At 45.8% G+C, this 15,525-nt stretch overlaps 2 protein-coding genes across 3 annotated transcripts in view; both read left to right on the forward strand.

Moving 5' to 3' along the window:
• The window catches only part of LOC102963013 (melanoma-associated antigen B3-like), a 198,767-nt gene that overhangs the window by 179,025 nt on the left and 4,217 nt on the right, over nt 1–15,525 (forward strand). Inside the window, exon 4 of one of the 2 annotated variants that reach the window (XM_042975008.1) lies at nt 15,129–15,268. The exons of the other annotated variant lie outside the window; for it this stretch is intronic. The gene's annotated coding sequence lies outside the window, so the exon portion shown is untranslated. The remainder of the gene's footprint in view (nt 1–15,128; nt 15,269–15,525) is intronic. 2 annotated transcript variants of the gene reach the window in all.
• Nucleotides 1,428–5,074, forward strand: LOC122235452 (melanoma-associated antigen B2-like). Its single transcript, XM_042975011.1, has 2 exons — nt 1,428–1,500; nt 3,376–5,074. Exon 2 carries the CDS (start codon nt 3,437–3,439, stop codon nt 4,469–4,471), a length of 1,035 nt encoding a protein of 344 aa, XP_042830945.1. The 5' UTR covers nt 1,428–1,500; nt 3,376–3,436; the 3' UTR covers nt 4,472–5,074.

Below are 15,525 nucleotides of genomic sequence, written 5' to 3' on the forward strand. Positions count from 1 at the left end.
TAAAAGATGAGGGGCTTTCAAAGTCATCCTGGACAGCCCCTTCCCTGGAGAGTATAAATCTATATGAACAGAATGTACATGAGACTCAATCTTGCTGATGAAGAGAAGGAAAATAACAGCATATTTCACCCCTCACAGACCATCGCCTTCCTGGGACTGCTGTCACTCCCAGGACATGAACTGAGGTTTGCAGAGCGGAAACTGCTCACGGGCTGGCAAGGATGTGCCATTTCCCGGAAAGCCTTTAACCGAAGATGCCGGGGCCAAGAGGAATAGCCCGAGGTTAGAGGGCCTGAGAGACCAATACCCCAGAACGTGGGGGATCACAGTAGGCTGCCACCTGCTCTCAGACGTAGAGGCCTCAGACAGAGCTGGCAGGCTGAGCATACCCCTCACTTACTCTTCAGGCCACTCAAGGACTTACGAATTTTGGCCCAAGACAGACAGTCCCAGGTCAGTAGAAGGAGGAGTCCCGGCCTATGGCAGGTACGGACATGAGGACCCCAAATGAGGAATGATGGAAGGACTCGGCCAGAACAGTGGGCTTCCATGAAGCCTGGCTTAGGTCCTCAACTGTAGGAAATCCAGAACAGCATGTCTGGATGTGGCTTATTCTGACTTCCACGCCAGAGGTCCCCAGGAGGTGAATACTTGGACTTCATGGGAGCAGCCTCAGTGCAACAAGGAGTTCCAAGACCGGTCAGGTGTCAGGGTGAGGACTCTGAATCAGAATGAGGGACTCACTCACCCCAGAACAGAATATCCCCACAAATGCCCCCAGTGCTGTCCTGGGATGCCCAGGACAGAATTGTGAGGTGGAAGAACCCCCTCATTCTCCCTGGAGTGTCTCATACAGGTGAGGATCTTGGGCTAGCGGGGACAGCCCTAGATGTGCAGAGAGAGAAAACCCAGGCCTTAGGAGTCATGGTAAGGACCCTGACTATTAGGCAGGGATCCTCCTACCAGCAGAGGCTGTCAAACAGATCTCCACCCTATTCTTAGCCCCGGGAGGCCCCAGAAGAGCTATCAGTTCTTCGTCAGCCCCAGTTTGGCCACAGGAGGAGTCCTGGCCTTGATTGAAGATGAGGACCCTGCGTCAGCTGATGAGGGAAAAACTCTCTTAGAAAAAGCTTCCCAGGGCCCTGTTCGTGCTTCCAGGCTTGTGCAGCCCAGGAAGGGGTAGCCATGCGCCGCGGGACCAGAGATTCCCCTCTGGCAAGTCAGGAGAGTGGAGCTTTGGAGGCCGGCAGGGGGCGGAGCCCCAGGCCCTGACGCACGTGGGGAGGACCCTGGGCCAGGACGCGCGGGGACCACCGAGTTCTCGGCGGCGGGGTCCTAGAGCGCCCCACCCCTGCTTTCGGCCCTCGGAGACCCCGGGCGGCCGCCGCCGAGGGCCGGATGCGGCTGCGCCGACTTCCTTTCGGGCCCGGACCTCAAGGCGCAGGGTGCGCGGCGTTTGTTCGGCGGTGGCCGGTTTCCCGGGACCGGGCTGAAAGTGAGGTGAGGACGCCGAGTGGGACCCGAGGGGACGACTCCCCGCGCCCCTGTGACAGAGGGGACCCCTCCCCGCCATGGGCCCGTTTGGCCCCGGCTCCGGGAGGTCCCGGCGGAATGTGAGGCGGAATTCGGCCTAGAAGTTCTCAGAGACCAGGCCTCCGTCCTGGGAGTAGTCCCGATACTACTGAGGGAGGCGGTCCTAACTAGATTCAAGATGAGGGCCCCGAGTGCTAACGAGCGGACCTTGACCCAATAGAGGGGGCTACTCTGGGAAGCACCCCTGCACTCAGCTCTAGGAGGCTCCATGCCGGGTAGACAGATGCCGAGGGAGCTACGTTCTTCTCTAGCAGCTAAGGGGATTCAGGGTTATACCGACAGCTCGCATACTCAGCCTAGGAGGCCCGGGGCAGAGCTGGCAAGCTGAGGTGCCCCCTCATTTTCTCTCGAGGTGGTGATCTCAGGGAAGTGATGGCCTGTATCTAATGGCATAAGCCCCATTCAGCGAAAGGATCCCAGTCCCTAAACAGGAATCAACGTTGTGATACTGAGTGATGATGGGGGAATCCCTCCAGGAAAGAAGGGGGCCGCATGAAGCCCAAACCCTGCTTTCACATTTGGGAAACTTGGGCATGGTGACATGATACATTACACTCACTTCTTCCCAGAACATCTCAGGGAAGTGAAGAACCAGGTTGAAGGGGGCAGCCTCAGGCCAGCAGAGGGAGGATATGGGGTCATGCCATGTGTCATGGTTCATGAGTTGGAGTCCTGCGTGCATCTCGGCACTCATGGCCCAGAGCCTGCTTGGATTCTTTCTCTCTGCCCCTCCCCCCTCCTTCTTCCTCACTCTTGCAAAAGCAATAAAGTCCTGCCTAGTATTATCTCTGGGAGACCTCCAAGGTAGATGCCATATGAAGTGCTCATCAGTTTCCACTCCATGGTAACAGGAAAGTGAGAGTCTTGGTCCAAGGGGAGTGGTTCTAGATCAGCAGAGGCAGAAATCTTAGACCCTGTTGTGAGCCAGATTTAGACCTTGAGTTGGGATCCTATGGAGGACCACCTGCCATAGGACATCAACCTGCCTGCAGTAGCTTTTACTCTTGAGAGACCACGTTTGGTCAGTTAAGGTTGTCTTCGCTTCTTTCTCTTGGAACTTATGCCCTTAATGTGAGGACTCTAGGGATCATCCAATCCTGAATAGAGGGGACATCAAAGCATCCATCTTAACCCTTTGATTTTAGCCCAAGAAGCGTCAGGGGAGAGCCTTCACGTTGAGCATCCCCTGACTTCTTTATATCCGGTCTAAAGGAGGTGATATTCTTAGTCTGAAGGTTAAACCAAAGTTAACAAGGGAGAGTGGTTCTGAGCCTTTTAAGAAACCAAAGTGAAGGCCTTAAATGAGGCTGAGGATCCCAGTGAACTCAGGACAGAACGGACCCTGCTGAGCTCTCAGCACTGGGCAGGGAAGTAGACTGAGGTGCCCCTTCACTTCCTTCTCCTGGGTCCCTGGGGGCTTTGTGGTGTGAAATAACAGGTAGCAGAGGGAAGGGTGCCCCATCTCTGCCAAGACTTGATATGATAACACTAAAGATAAATGGAGAGGGCCCAACATGCCAGAACACAGAGGCCTCTACTGCAAACATCTGCTCTCACCTCAGTAAACCCGAGGCAGGGCTAGTAGGATGCAAATAAGACTCACTGTGAGGATTCTGTGGTTTTCTGTAAGATTCTTAGGGGATAGGATGACCAAGAGAACAGGAGCCTTTGTCGGGTCCTAGAGCAGTATCCTCAAGTATCCTGCCGAGGTCACCTTTGATAAATCCAAAGTGGAATCTACCTGTTGAAGGTGATAACATCATCTTATTCTCGCTTCTGCAGTTGCCCATATCACCTGTCCACTGGCTCACACCCTTGCCTGCTATCTCTGAGCACAGCCATTATGCCTCGTGGTCAGAAGAGTAAGCTCCGTGCTCGTGAGAAACGCCGCCTTAACAGAGCCGAGACCCAAGGTCTTAAGAGTGCTCAGGCAACTACAGCAGAGGAAGAAGAGGCTACTCCTTCCTCCTCTCCTGTTCTTGGGGGTGCTTCCTCAAGCTCCCCTATTGCTGGCACTTCCCAGGAGCCTCAAAAAGCCCCAGCCACCACCAAGGCTGCTGCACGTGGTTCACGGCGAAGATCTAAGGCAGGTGCCAAGAGCCAGGTTGAGGAAAGTAAAAATTCCTCTCTGGCCTCAACTTCCACCGGGAAAGCTCAAAACGATCCTCTAACCAGGAAGGTGGGGATGTTGGTACAGTTTCTGCTGTATAAGTATAAATTGAAGGAGCCCATTAAGAAGATAGACATGATGAAGATCGTCCACAAAAGGAACAGGGAGCAGTTCGCTGAGATCCTCAGGAGAGCCACTGAGCGCATGGATCTGGTCTTTGGCCTCAAATTAAAGGAAGTCAAGCCTGGCAGTAACTCCTACACCCTCACCAGCAACCTAGACCTCACCGACGATGGCACTATGGATAATCTCTGGGGCTTTCCGAAGAATGGGCTTCTCATGCCTCTCCTGGGTGTCATCTTCTTGAATGGCAACTGCACCTCTGAGGAGCAGATCTGGGAATTCCTGAATATTTTGGGCGTCTATGATGGAAGGAGGCACTTCATCTTCGGGGAGCCCAGGAAGCTCATCACCCAAGATTTGGTGCAGGAAAAGTACCTGGAGTACCGCCAGGTGCCTGACAGCAATCCTCCACGCTATCAGTTCCTTTGGGGCCCCAGAGCCCATGCTGAAACCAGCAAGATGAAAGTCCTTGAGTTTTTGGCCAAGGTCCACAATACCGTCCCCAGTGCCTTCCTGCCCCATTATGAAGAGGCTCTGCGAGATGAGGAAGAGAGAGCCCAAGCCAGAGCTGCAACCAAGCATGCCTCTACTGCCAAGGCCACTGCATGTTCCCAGGCCACATCTGGCCACTCTTCTCCTCCCTAGAGAGGGCTGAGTCAGATTCTTCGCTTTGTCATGGGAAGGCCTGTTAAGTAGTGTTTGTCATGGGTGCAAATAATTTGTTGATTACCTTTTTTTAAATATATTCTTCAGGCACTGTTCCTTTCAATAGAAAGTTTATGTAGATTCAGAATATAAGTTTTTGGATGACACAGATCACACATTTATTGCTGTTTATCAGTTTTAGGTGTAAGAGTTTATTTTTTTGAAATATAGATCAGAAATTGTTAAATCACTTTTTGATCCAGAGCAAGATAAGATGGCTTTAAGATAGGATATCCTTGGAAATGTGAAAGAATTCCACACTAAAATACTTAGGATGAGAAGATAGATAGATAGATAGATAGATAGATAGATAGATAGATAGATAGATAACTAGATACATAGAAACCTAGATTCGTAGATAGATGGATAGGTACATAGGTATACAGATACATAGATTACATAGATACGCAGATAGGTACATTGATATAGTAACAATTGGTTAATTCTTTGTTTGCCTTACTCTATTCTTTTTCTAAATTTAAAAGACATATACCTGCATTTGTTTATGTTTGTTAAGAATGTTTGATAATATATGATCATAATGAATCAAACCTCTTTATACATGTCTCTTATTTTACACAAACATTGAGCATCTGCTCTTGGGAAGTCTTCATCCTTGTACTGGGGGTGTTTAGTCAAAGAAGACCCAGCCCCTGCCCCTGCGATTATAGATTATAGGAGCAGCTGTCACTATGGAAGAAGGTGAGATAGTAGTACTCCATAAAGAACAAGGGAAGGGGTACCTGCGTGGCTCAGTCAGTTAAGCATTTGACTTCGGCTCAGGTCATGATCTTGCGGTTCGTGGGTTCGATCCCCACATTGGTCTCTGTGCTCACAGCTCAGAGCCTGGAGCCTGCTTTGGATTTCTGTGTCTCCCTCTCTCTCTGCCCCTCCCCCACTGGCTCTCTCTCTATCTCACGTGCTCGCTTGCTCTCTCTCAAAAATAAACATTTAAAAAAAAAGAACAAGTGAAAATCTTGGTAAAGAGGGGGCCGAGAGAACATACTACTTAGTTTTCATTCCTAAGCAGAATTTTGGCTGATGGGGAGGTTTTTCTTGGCCAGAGCACTGCATATTTTCTGACATGTCTTAGATGTAAAATGAAACAAAACAAAATTCAGCTGCACAGATGGTAATGTCTAAGGTCAAGATAATCATAGTAATACCTGCCATTCCCAAATGTCTCAGTATAGATGCTTTCTGTACATTATACCGTCCTAAAAGATAGGGTTTATCAAACTTACTTCACAGGGGAAGCCTGAGGCTCATAGAATTAGAGTTTGGCAGCGTGCCAAAAGGCAGAGGGCTAGTAAATGACAAGGCTGGGCCTAGGCTCCTGGTCAGAATTACTACAGAGGCTACATTGTTTTACTCCTCGCACCCTGAGACACACCCTGTGTTTATTTCAGTTTTCTTTTCAGTACTTCAAAATTCGTCTCAGGTGCTAAAAAAGAATGGCCTTGTGTCCAAACTGCTGGACTGGAATATATAGCCAGAGCAAAAAGAATGCCAGAATAGTTGAGAGGGATAAATAAATAAAGGACACTATTAGGTGGCAGTATGATTACATTTGCAATGCTAAATAATCTCAAAAGATCAGTGGCTCTCAAAATTAGCCTGGACAATCTCTTACCGGTAGAAAGGAAATCTAGCAGAACAGAAGTTACATGAGAATCTTCATCAGGCTGATAAACAGAAGGAATAGATCAATGTGTGTTTTCCCCTGACACCCCATCACCTGTCCTGGGACTCCTGCCTTGTGCTAGCGCTTGCCCATTTCACATCACTCCCAGGACAGAGTCGCATTCTCTGTGAGGATTGTAAAGCAGCAACTGCTCCAGGGTTTGCAGAGATGTGCAGTTTCCCAGGAAGCCTTAAATCCAAGAGACAGAAACCGAGGCAAGGGCCCCGTGTAGGAGGACTGGGGAGACCACTGCCCCAGAATACAGGGAATGCCAGGGACTTCGGTCCCATCTGTTCTTGAACATACAAGGTCTCAGACACAGTTGTTAGACTGAGCATACCCTCCCTTATTCTGCAGGCTTTTCACTGGTGTAAAAACCTTGGTCTGAGACCCAAGTTCTCCTATCACTAGAGAAGGGGTATTGGTCTCTCATAGATGTAATGGAGATAAACCTGAATGAGGGTAGTGGAAGGACCTAGCCAGAACAGTAGGATCCCATAAAATCCTGTCCCACTGTCAGCTCTGTGAGTCCAGAAGAGTCGTGGCTGCTTGTGGCTAACATTGATTTTTCAACTCCGGTCCCAGAAAGTTGAGACCTTTGTCTGATGGCTGTATTTTCAAATTAGCAGAGAGGGTGGGGTTCCAGGAAGGATACAGGGTCAGAGTGAAGATGCTGTGTGGGGACATGGGGGTCACCCCACCCACATCTGACAGGGCTGCACCTAACCCCTTCTCTGCTGCTAGCCTGGGAGGTACAGGCGAGAGCTGCCACGCTCATGTGCCCCCTACCTCCGCCTTCTGCCTGGAGGGAATCAAGGAAACGAGGGCCTTGGTTTTATAGGCTGGCTATTAAGTGGAATCCCAGCCGTGACGGTGTCAAGGTGAGAGAACTCCGTATGAGGAATGGGGCAACCAACTACTCCATACCAGGTATATTATGACATACGAGAACAATAATAGTATTAAAATCAATGTGGAGCATGAATAAGGGGAAAAAAGATGATTTTTGCAGGCAATAGGATCATCTGCATATGTGATTTCAGATAACCTTAAAAGATCAGGGACTCAAAAAATCATTTGACTCAGGATCTTCCCTACAAAAAGCAAATCTATGAGAACAGTGGTTACATGAGACCTTAAGCCTGTACAGGAAAGAGAAGGACAAGGACCCATTCTTTGCAAGGTTTGGAGTAGGGAAACTGCTCGAGAGTTTTCCGGGATGTGGCGTTTCCCAAGAAGCCCTTATTGGAAGTGACAAGGGCCTTTGGGAGGATACCCATGAGTCAGGACTGGGGAAAGGGGAAAGCAGCGTTCCAGAGTGTCGGCTGTTCCAGAGGGACCAGCCCCTGCCTTCTCTCAGGCCTAGAAGGCCCCAGGCAGAGCTGGCAGACCAAGAATCTCCTCACTTTTTCATCACACTTGTCAAGGATTTGAGACTTTAGTCTGAGGAAGACTATCTCAGGTCAGTAGAGAGAGTTGTCAGATACAAATGTGAGTTTTCTTAAAAGGAGCGAAGGAAGCATCTACCCGGAACACTGGTGCTCATAGAGTCCAGTTCCTGCCAGCAGCTCTTGGAGGTCCTGAATTCCATAGCATGATGAAGTATAAAGAGGCTTTGAGCGGCACCTGGGTGTCTGACTCTTCGTTTCAGCTCAGGTCATGATCCCACGGCTCGTGGGATTGAGACCCACGTCCAGCTCTGTGCTGACTGTGTGGAGTCTTCTTGGGATCCGATGTCTACGTTTCTGTCTGCCCCTCCTATGCATGCTCTTGGACATTCCCTCTTTCTCTCTGTCTCTGTCTCTGTCTCTGTCTCTCACACAAAGCAAGAAAGGGAAGGAAAAGAAAAGAAAGGGAAGGAGGGAGGGAGGGAGGGAGGGAGGAAGGAAGGAAGGAAGGAAGGAAGGAAGGAAGGAAGGAAGGAAGGAAAGAAAGAAAGAGGCTTTGAGAGGTGAGAAGAAGAGAACCTGCTGCCGTGGCCAAGGTGTGTGCCAGGGCCGTGAACCGGCAGTGCCTCCCACATATAGTGAAGTCTGGGGCGGGGAGATTGGTCATCTTGTGATGGAAATGAGAGGTCAGCATTTTAAGTAGTGAAGCACCTAAGTGGACGTGGAGGGGACACATTATAAGTCTTCTTTTTGTCCTTGCTTTGCTTGAGTGGGAGATTTATCTGTTTTTATCCTGGGGGTTCTTTTTGGCACTTTTAAAATACTGTTCCTTGTAATAGAAGGTTTATTTGATTTCAGTATCTGTGTTTATGAATAATATGTATCACACACATGTTGCTGTTGATCAGTAGAAGTATAAACGCTTTGGTATTTTATACAACAAATTAAAAAATCCTTGCCGCTCTTCTCTTGGTCCAGAGCAAGATAACTTGTCACATGAGCAGGGGTTGTCTTGCAAATGTGAATGAACCCTGTGGTAGAATTGTTGGGATCAAGAGATAAAAGAAAAGGTTTTGTCTGAGTGGCATCAGCAACATAGCAGAATCAGAATTTCCAGCCCTTATTTGCCCACAGAAGCACAGAACTGACAATAACATAAGTAATAAAATACCTTTATGAAAGGTCCAGAATCTAATTAATAAGTTGCAATACTATATGTGAGCATAAAACTGAGATCAGCTGCTCTTGAAATGGATAAGAAAAGTAATTAGACTTTACTGGCATCAGCCTCTCCCTCAAGTTGGTACAATTTAGCCCTAAGAGAGATTGTGACTCCTCTCTGTGTTACGGGTAGGGGAGATTAGGGTGAAAATCCCATGTACCCAAAAAACTATTAAAGCTAATAAATGTATTCAATTGCAGGATGTAAAGTCAACACACAAAAATCAGTTGTGTTTCTACACACTAACAAGAAACTATTGGAAAATAATTAAGAAAATTCTATTTAAAATAGTTGGGACGCCTGGGTGACTCAGTTGGTTGACTGGCCAGACTCCTGATTTTGGCTCAGGTTATGATCCCAGGGTTGTGGGATCAAGCCCTGCGGTGAGCTCCTTGCAGTGTGGATCCTATTTGAGATTCCCTCTCCTTCCCTCTCCCTCCCTCCCTCCCTCCCTCCCTCCCTCCCTCCCTCCCTCTCTCCCTCACTCACACACACACTCTCTAAAAATAAAAAAATAAATGAAAGTGTCAAAAATAAAATAGGAATAAATTTAACCAAGGAGGGGAAAGATCTATACACTGAAAACAGTGAGACATTGATGGAAGAAATTGAAGAATAATAAATAAAAGGAAAAATATCCAATGTTCACTGATTGAAAGAATTAATATTTTTAAAAATATTCTTACTAGTCAAAATGATCTACAGATTCAGTGCAATACCTATCATAATTCCAATGGAAGTTTTCACAGAAATAGAAAAAAAGCCTGGAAATTCATCTGAAACCACAAGAAACCCTGAATACTAAAGTAATGTTGAGAAAGAGGAACAGAGATGGAGGCATCACACTTCTTGAGCTTGAAATATATTGCAAAACCATATTCACCATAACGGTGTTATACTAGTATAAAAAACGGACACACAGACCAATGGAACAAAATAGAGCCCAGAAATAAACCCATGCATAAATTGTCAAGTGATCTTTGACAAGTCCACCAAAAAATACACGATCGGGAAAGGATAGTCTCTTCAGTAAATGGTGTTGGAAAAACTGAATATCCACATGCAAAAGAATTAAATTAGATGTTACTTACACTCAAAAATTAGTGAAAAATGGATTAAAGACTTAAAAATGAGATTGAAAGCCATAAAACTCCTAGAAAAAAAAAAGCATAGGGGAAAAGCTCCTTGACCTTCATCTTGGCAAAGATTTTTTTGAATATGACAACAGAAACATAGGCAAGAAAAGTAAAAATGGTGAGCAAGTGGAACTACATCAAACTGAAAGGCATCTATACAGCAGTGGAAAAATGAAAAGGCAGTCTGTGCAGAGGGAGAAAGTATTAGCAAACCATGTATCTAAGGGACTAATATCCACATTATATAAGGAATTCATACAACTCAATAGCAAACAAATAACTGAATTTTAAAAATGAGTAAAGAACTTGAATATTTTTCTGAAGAAGACACACAAATGGCCAATAGGTATATGAAAGGTGCTCAACACCATTAATCCCCAGGGAAATGCAAATCAAAACCACGATATCACTTCATACTTGTTAGGATGGCTACTATTAAAAAGACAAAAAATAACAAGTGTTGGTGAGAGTAAGGAGAAAAGGGAGCCCTTGTGCTGTTGGTGGGAATGTAAATTGGTAGAGCCATTATGGAGAAACTGTTTGGAGTTTCCTTAGAAAAGTAAAATTAGAACTGCATGATTCAGCGATCCCACTTGTGAGTGTATACCCAAAGGAAATGAAACCAGTATCTTAAAGAGATACTTGCACTCCTATGTTCATTACACCATTATTCACAATATCAAAGATACGGAAACAACGCAAATGTCCATCAGTAGATAAAAGGATAAAGAAAATGTGGTGTATACATACAATGGAATATTATTTAGCCTTAAAAATGAAGGAAGTCCTATTACATGGGACAACATGGATGAATCTGGGGAACATTATTCTAAATGAAAGAAATCAGTCACAGAAGGATAAATACTGCATGATTCTATTTGTATGAGTTATCCAAAATAGTCAAACACATAGAAACACAGAGTAGAATGGTGGTGGCCAGGGGTTGGGGAATAGGGAAAATAAGAAGTTGTTGAAGTGGTATAGTTTCAGTTGTGCAAGATGAATAGGTTCCAGAGAGAGATCTGCTGTAAAGCATTGTGCCTATATGTAACAATGCTTTATTGTTTGTACACTTACAGATATCATATATTTTCACTCATATGTGGATCTTGCTAAACTTTACAGAAGATCATGGGGGAAGGGGGAAAAAATAGTTAGAGGGAGGGAGGCAAACCATAAGAGACTCCTAAATACAGAGAACAAACTGAGGGTTGATGGGGGATGGGGGAGGGGCAAAGTGGGTGATGGGCAGGGAGGAGGGGCACTTATTGGGATGAGCACTGGGTGCTGTATGTAAGCCAATTTGGCAATAGATTATATTTAAAAGATTTTTTAAAAATTGTTAAGAGAGTAGTTCTCATATTGTGTTCGTAGCACACCAATTAAATTGTGTGTTGTCTTTCTGTCTCCCCAAGTAGAGAGTAAGCTGATTAAGTACAAGTATTTGGGAAAGACCTTGCTTTTACACCCTTGATGGGAATGTAAATTGGTGTAGCCATTATGGAGCAGTATGGTGGTTCCTCAAAAAATTAAAAATAGAGGTATCAAATGATCCAGCAATTCTATTTCTGTGTATATATCAAAAGGAATTGAAATCAGGATCTTGAAGAGCTATTTGCAGTTCATTGTAGCATTATTCATAATAGCCAAGACATGGATGCAACCTAAATGTTCATTGATGAATGAATGGATACAGAAAATATGGTATATACGTACAATGAGATATTATTCAACCTGAAAAAGAAGGAAACCTTGCCATTTGCAACAACAGAGATGAACCTGAAAGACATTATGTTAAGTGGAATAAGCCAGACACAAAAGGACAGATACATGTTATATAAGGAATCTAAAATAGTCAAACTGATAGAAGCAGAATAGTATGGTGGTTGCCAGATGCTGGGAGGAGAGGTATTGGAGAGGTGTTGGTCAAAGTGTACACGGTTTGAGTTCTATAAGGCGAATAAGTCCTAGAAATGTATAGCAGAGAGCCTATAGTTAACAATGTCATAGTGGATATTTAAAAAGCTGCTGAGAGGGTAAATGTTATGTTAATTGTTATTGTACTCCTAAAAAATAATAAAGAGGACAGGAGAAGACTATTGGAGGTCACGGATATGTTTATGGCATAGATTGTTATGGTAGTTCGCAGGTGTGTACTTATCTCCAAGCTTGTATACATTACATGTGTACAGCTTTTGGTATGTCAATCATACCTCACTATAGTAGTTTTTGAAGAAGCAGATGTTTTGTCTTATTTGGAGTTGTAGTCTCAGCGCAGTGTCTAGTATACAGTAGGCAATTTGTAAATATTTAATCAATAAGAGAAAAAATATAAATAAGAAAAAGATTGTCAATTCTTGGTTTGCCTAATTCCTTCTACTGTTTCTTTTTATAAAAGTAAAATTATATACCTGGATTTCTTTAGATTATTCAAGTATTTAAAAGAGAAATTAAATGTTGACGAGCTCACTCTCTTGTTTATTTCCAGTCATTAATTGAGAATGAGCTCTTTAGAAGCCTTCAGGTTATTACTGGGGATGCTTTTATTTGTTTTTGTTTTTAAATGTTTGTGTCTTTTTGAGAGAGAGAGAGAGAGAGAGAGAGAAAGTGTAGGGGAGGGGCAGAGAGGGAGACAGAGAATCCAAAGCGGTCTCTGCACTGATAGCAGAAAGCCTGATGCAGGGCTCAAACTCATGAGCTGTGAAATCGTGACCTGAGCTGAAGTTGGACACTTAACTGACTGAGCCATCCATGTGCCCCCTGGGGATGCTTTTAAAACAAACCCTCAAAACAGCAACAATAAGTTCTGTCCCCTGCCCATTGAATTTTAGAGTCTGGATGCTGCTATCATGTAAAAAGAGATGGTGATATATTCACTGTGACCTAAAGAACAAGTAAAAAAAAAAGGGGGGAGGGGGTTGAAGAGGGAAGGTGGTTTGAGTTGTACGCAGTCAGGTGTCAAAGTTCTTGGGCCAGGCAGTGTGGAGCCTTAGGAAACTGCAAACCCTTCAGTGAGGGATAACTTTAAGTAGGATTGCCTCGTGGGCTAGATGACGCTGTGGGAGTGGTGAGCAGGGGCCAGATCCTCAGATGGAGGGCCTCGGAGATGAAAGACTAAGCCTGCGATGGAAATTTGTCCTTAACATGGCCTTTGGGATTGTGGCTAAACCAAAGAAAATCTCCAGGTGGTGTAGGAATGAAAGGTGTCTGTGCTCTTGCCCAGGGCAGCTGAACACGATGCACAGACTAGATGGTCTATGTACAACATCACCAGGGAGTTTCTGAGCAATAAGGATTATACTTCTTTGAGGTGGAGTGTTCAGAACCCACTGGACTGCACTTTTCACTCTGGGTTGGGGGAGCCACAGACCACTCTATTAAAAGGGTCTCTTTTACTCAGTTACTTCATCTTGCATGTAATATGGCAAATTCTAGGCAAGGTCTAGATTTTTGCTGATGGTTAAATGAGTGAAAATAATGGTGATTTAGATTGAAGGGTAGCTGGAAGTTAGGGAAAATATTGGTCATGGACAAAAATTTTGAGAACTTTGAGTTGTATCCAACGGGGAAAGACTCTCCCACAAACACACTGTATATTATAACTTTGAATGAGGATACATTACCTAACTAGCGTTGCTAAGCAGCATTTTGGTTGTGAGTTCTTTGTGTAGAGTTTGGTAATGCGCTCAAGTTCACAGGGCTACTAAGTGACAGGGCTGGGACTAGACTCCTGGTCTGAATTCATCTAGAACACATGCTGATCATTCCACTCTTCTCTGCCTAAAGCAAACCGTTATGTTCCGTAATACTCCAAAATGTCTCTCAGGGGGTAAAAATAAGGATTCTGTGTCCAAAGAACTGGATTGGAATACATAACCAAAGCAGTTAAGAATACCACAGTAAATCAAAGGCATGAACAAAGAGGAGAAGCAGAAAATGTCCAGTGACAGTATGATTATCTACATATGCATTGTCAAATGACCTCAAGATTGTGGAATCACAAAACCATCCTGGACGGCTCCTTCCCATTAGGAAGTAAATCATTTAAAACAAATCACATAAGAGGCTCACTCTGACTACTGTGAAGAGGGATAGATCAGTGTCATTTTTCTTTGACACCCCATCTCTGTCCTGAATCCCCTGCCTTATGTTGCAGTTTCCCCATTTAACATGAAGTCAGGCACTGGAACCTGCAAAGTTTGCATTAGGGACACTGCTCAAGTTTGCATGGATGTGGAGTTTCCCAGGAATCCTTTAGTTATACAGCACCCCCATTAATGAAGATTGGGGAGATAACCACCCTACTTTATAGGGGGTCCTTCAGAGACCTGCCAAACCAGCTGTGAGGCCTAGAATGCCCAGGCAGGGCAATCAGGGTGGACATTCTTCTTTCACTCCTCATATTTCTTAGCAAGGTCAAAGGCTTAGCCTAAGAAAGGGGCCACACTTCAGTAGAGGGAGGCTCCTGGGTTGTATCGATAGATATCAAGTTGAGGACCCTAGATGATGAATGTAGAGACCACTGACCCCAGAGCAGTGGTATTCCACAGAGACTCAAATCTGCTGTATGCCTCTCAGGACCCAAACATCCTTGGCCTAGTGTGGCTCACTCTTCCACCTGGGAGGTCTCAAGAAGGAGCAGTCCTTGATCTGAGCAGAGTAACCTCATGTCAGGGAAGATGGAGTCACACGATTGAACAGGAGCAATGTCAGGTCCCTGAGTGAGCAAAGAGGACATCACTAGACCCACAAATGAGGGAGCTTTACAAACCCCTGCACCCATCTTAACCGTGGAGAGGCCTCAGGTGGAGCTATGAGCCTGAGAAGCCTCATTTCTGCCTGATGAGTCTCAGGATGAGAGCCTTGTCTAACAGGGTGCAGGCCCCAGTTCTGCAGAGGGAGACGTCTTGGCCGTAACCGGAGTGAGGGAGGCTCACAGAGTCCTGCCCTCTTTTCAAGCCTATGGGGCCCCAGGCAGAGGTAGTCAGAAACGGGGCATCCTGACTCCTCGCCAGGGACTCGGAAAGGTGAGGGTTCGCTTTGGGGGCTGGCAGACTTGGGTCAGTAGGGGGAGGAATAAACACCAAGGTGAGGACACTGAATGACAACCTAAAGACCACTGACTTCAGAACACTGCGATCGGATGGAACCATGTCCTTGCTGTCAGCCCTCAGAACCCCACGTGGCCATGGCTGGATATGATGTATCTGAACTTCCGCTTTGGAACCGCGGACCTCGCCCAGTGTTCGCAGCATTTATTCTGCCAAGGAACGGAAGATTACTTCCCAGGAGTTCTTTGAAGTCAAGGTGAGGACCTGAATGTAAAATGAAGGGACCACACCGCCCCCCCTCCCCCCCCCCCCCCCCCCCCCGCTTCCTGTAACAAAGGTGGCGCCACAAAGTACTGCCCCTGGGGTCTGAAATGGAATGTCCTGACAGGACCGTTAGGCCGAGTTTTGTCTGGAAAGTCTCAGGGAGGAAGGCGTCGGCCTAAGATAGTAGCCCTGGTTCTGGTGATCAAGGAAACCTAGGCCCTAAGTAGAGTCAAGAGGAGGGTCCTGAGT

Source organism: Panthera tigris, chromosome X, assembly GCF_018350195.1.
Source record: "Panthera tigris isolate Pti1 chromosome X, P.tigris_Pti1_mat1.1, whole genome shotgun sequence".
NCBI classification, from domain to species: Eukaryota; Metazoa; Chordata; class Mammalia; order Carnivora; family Felidae; genus Panthera; species Panthera tigris.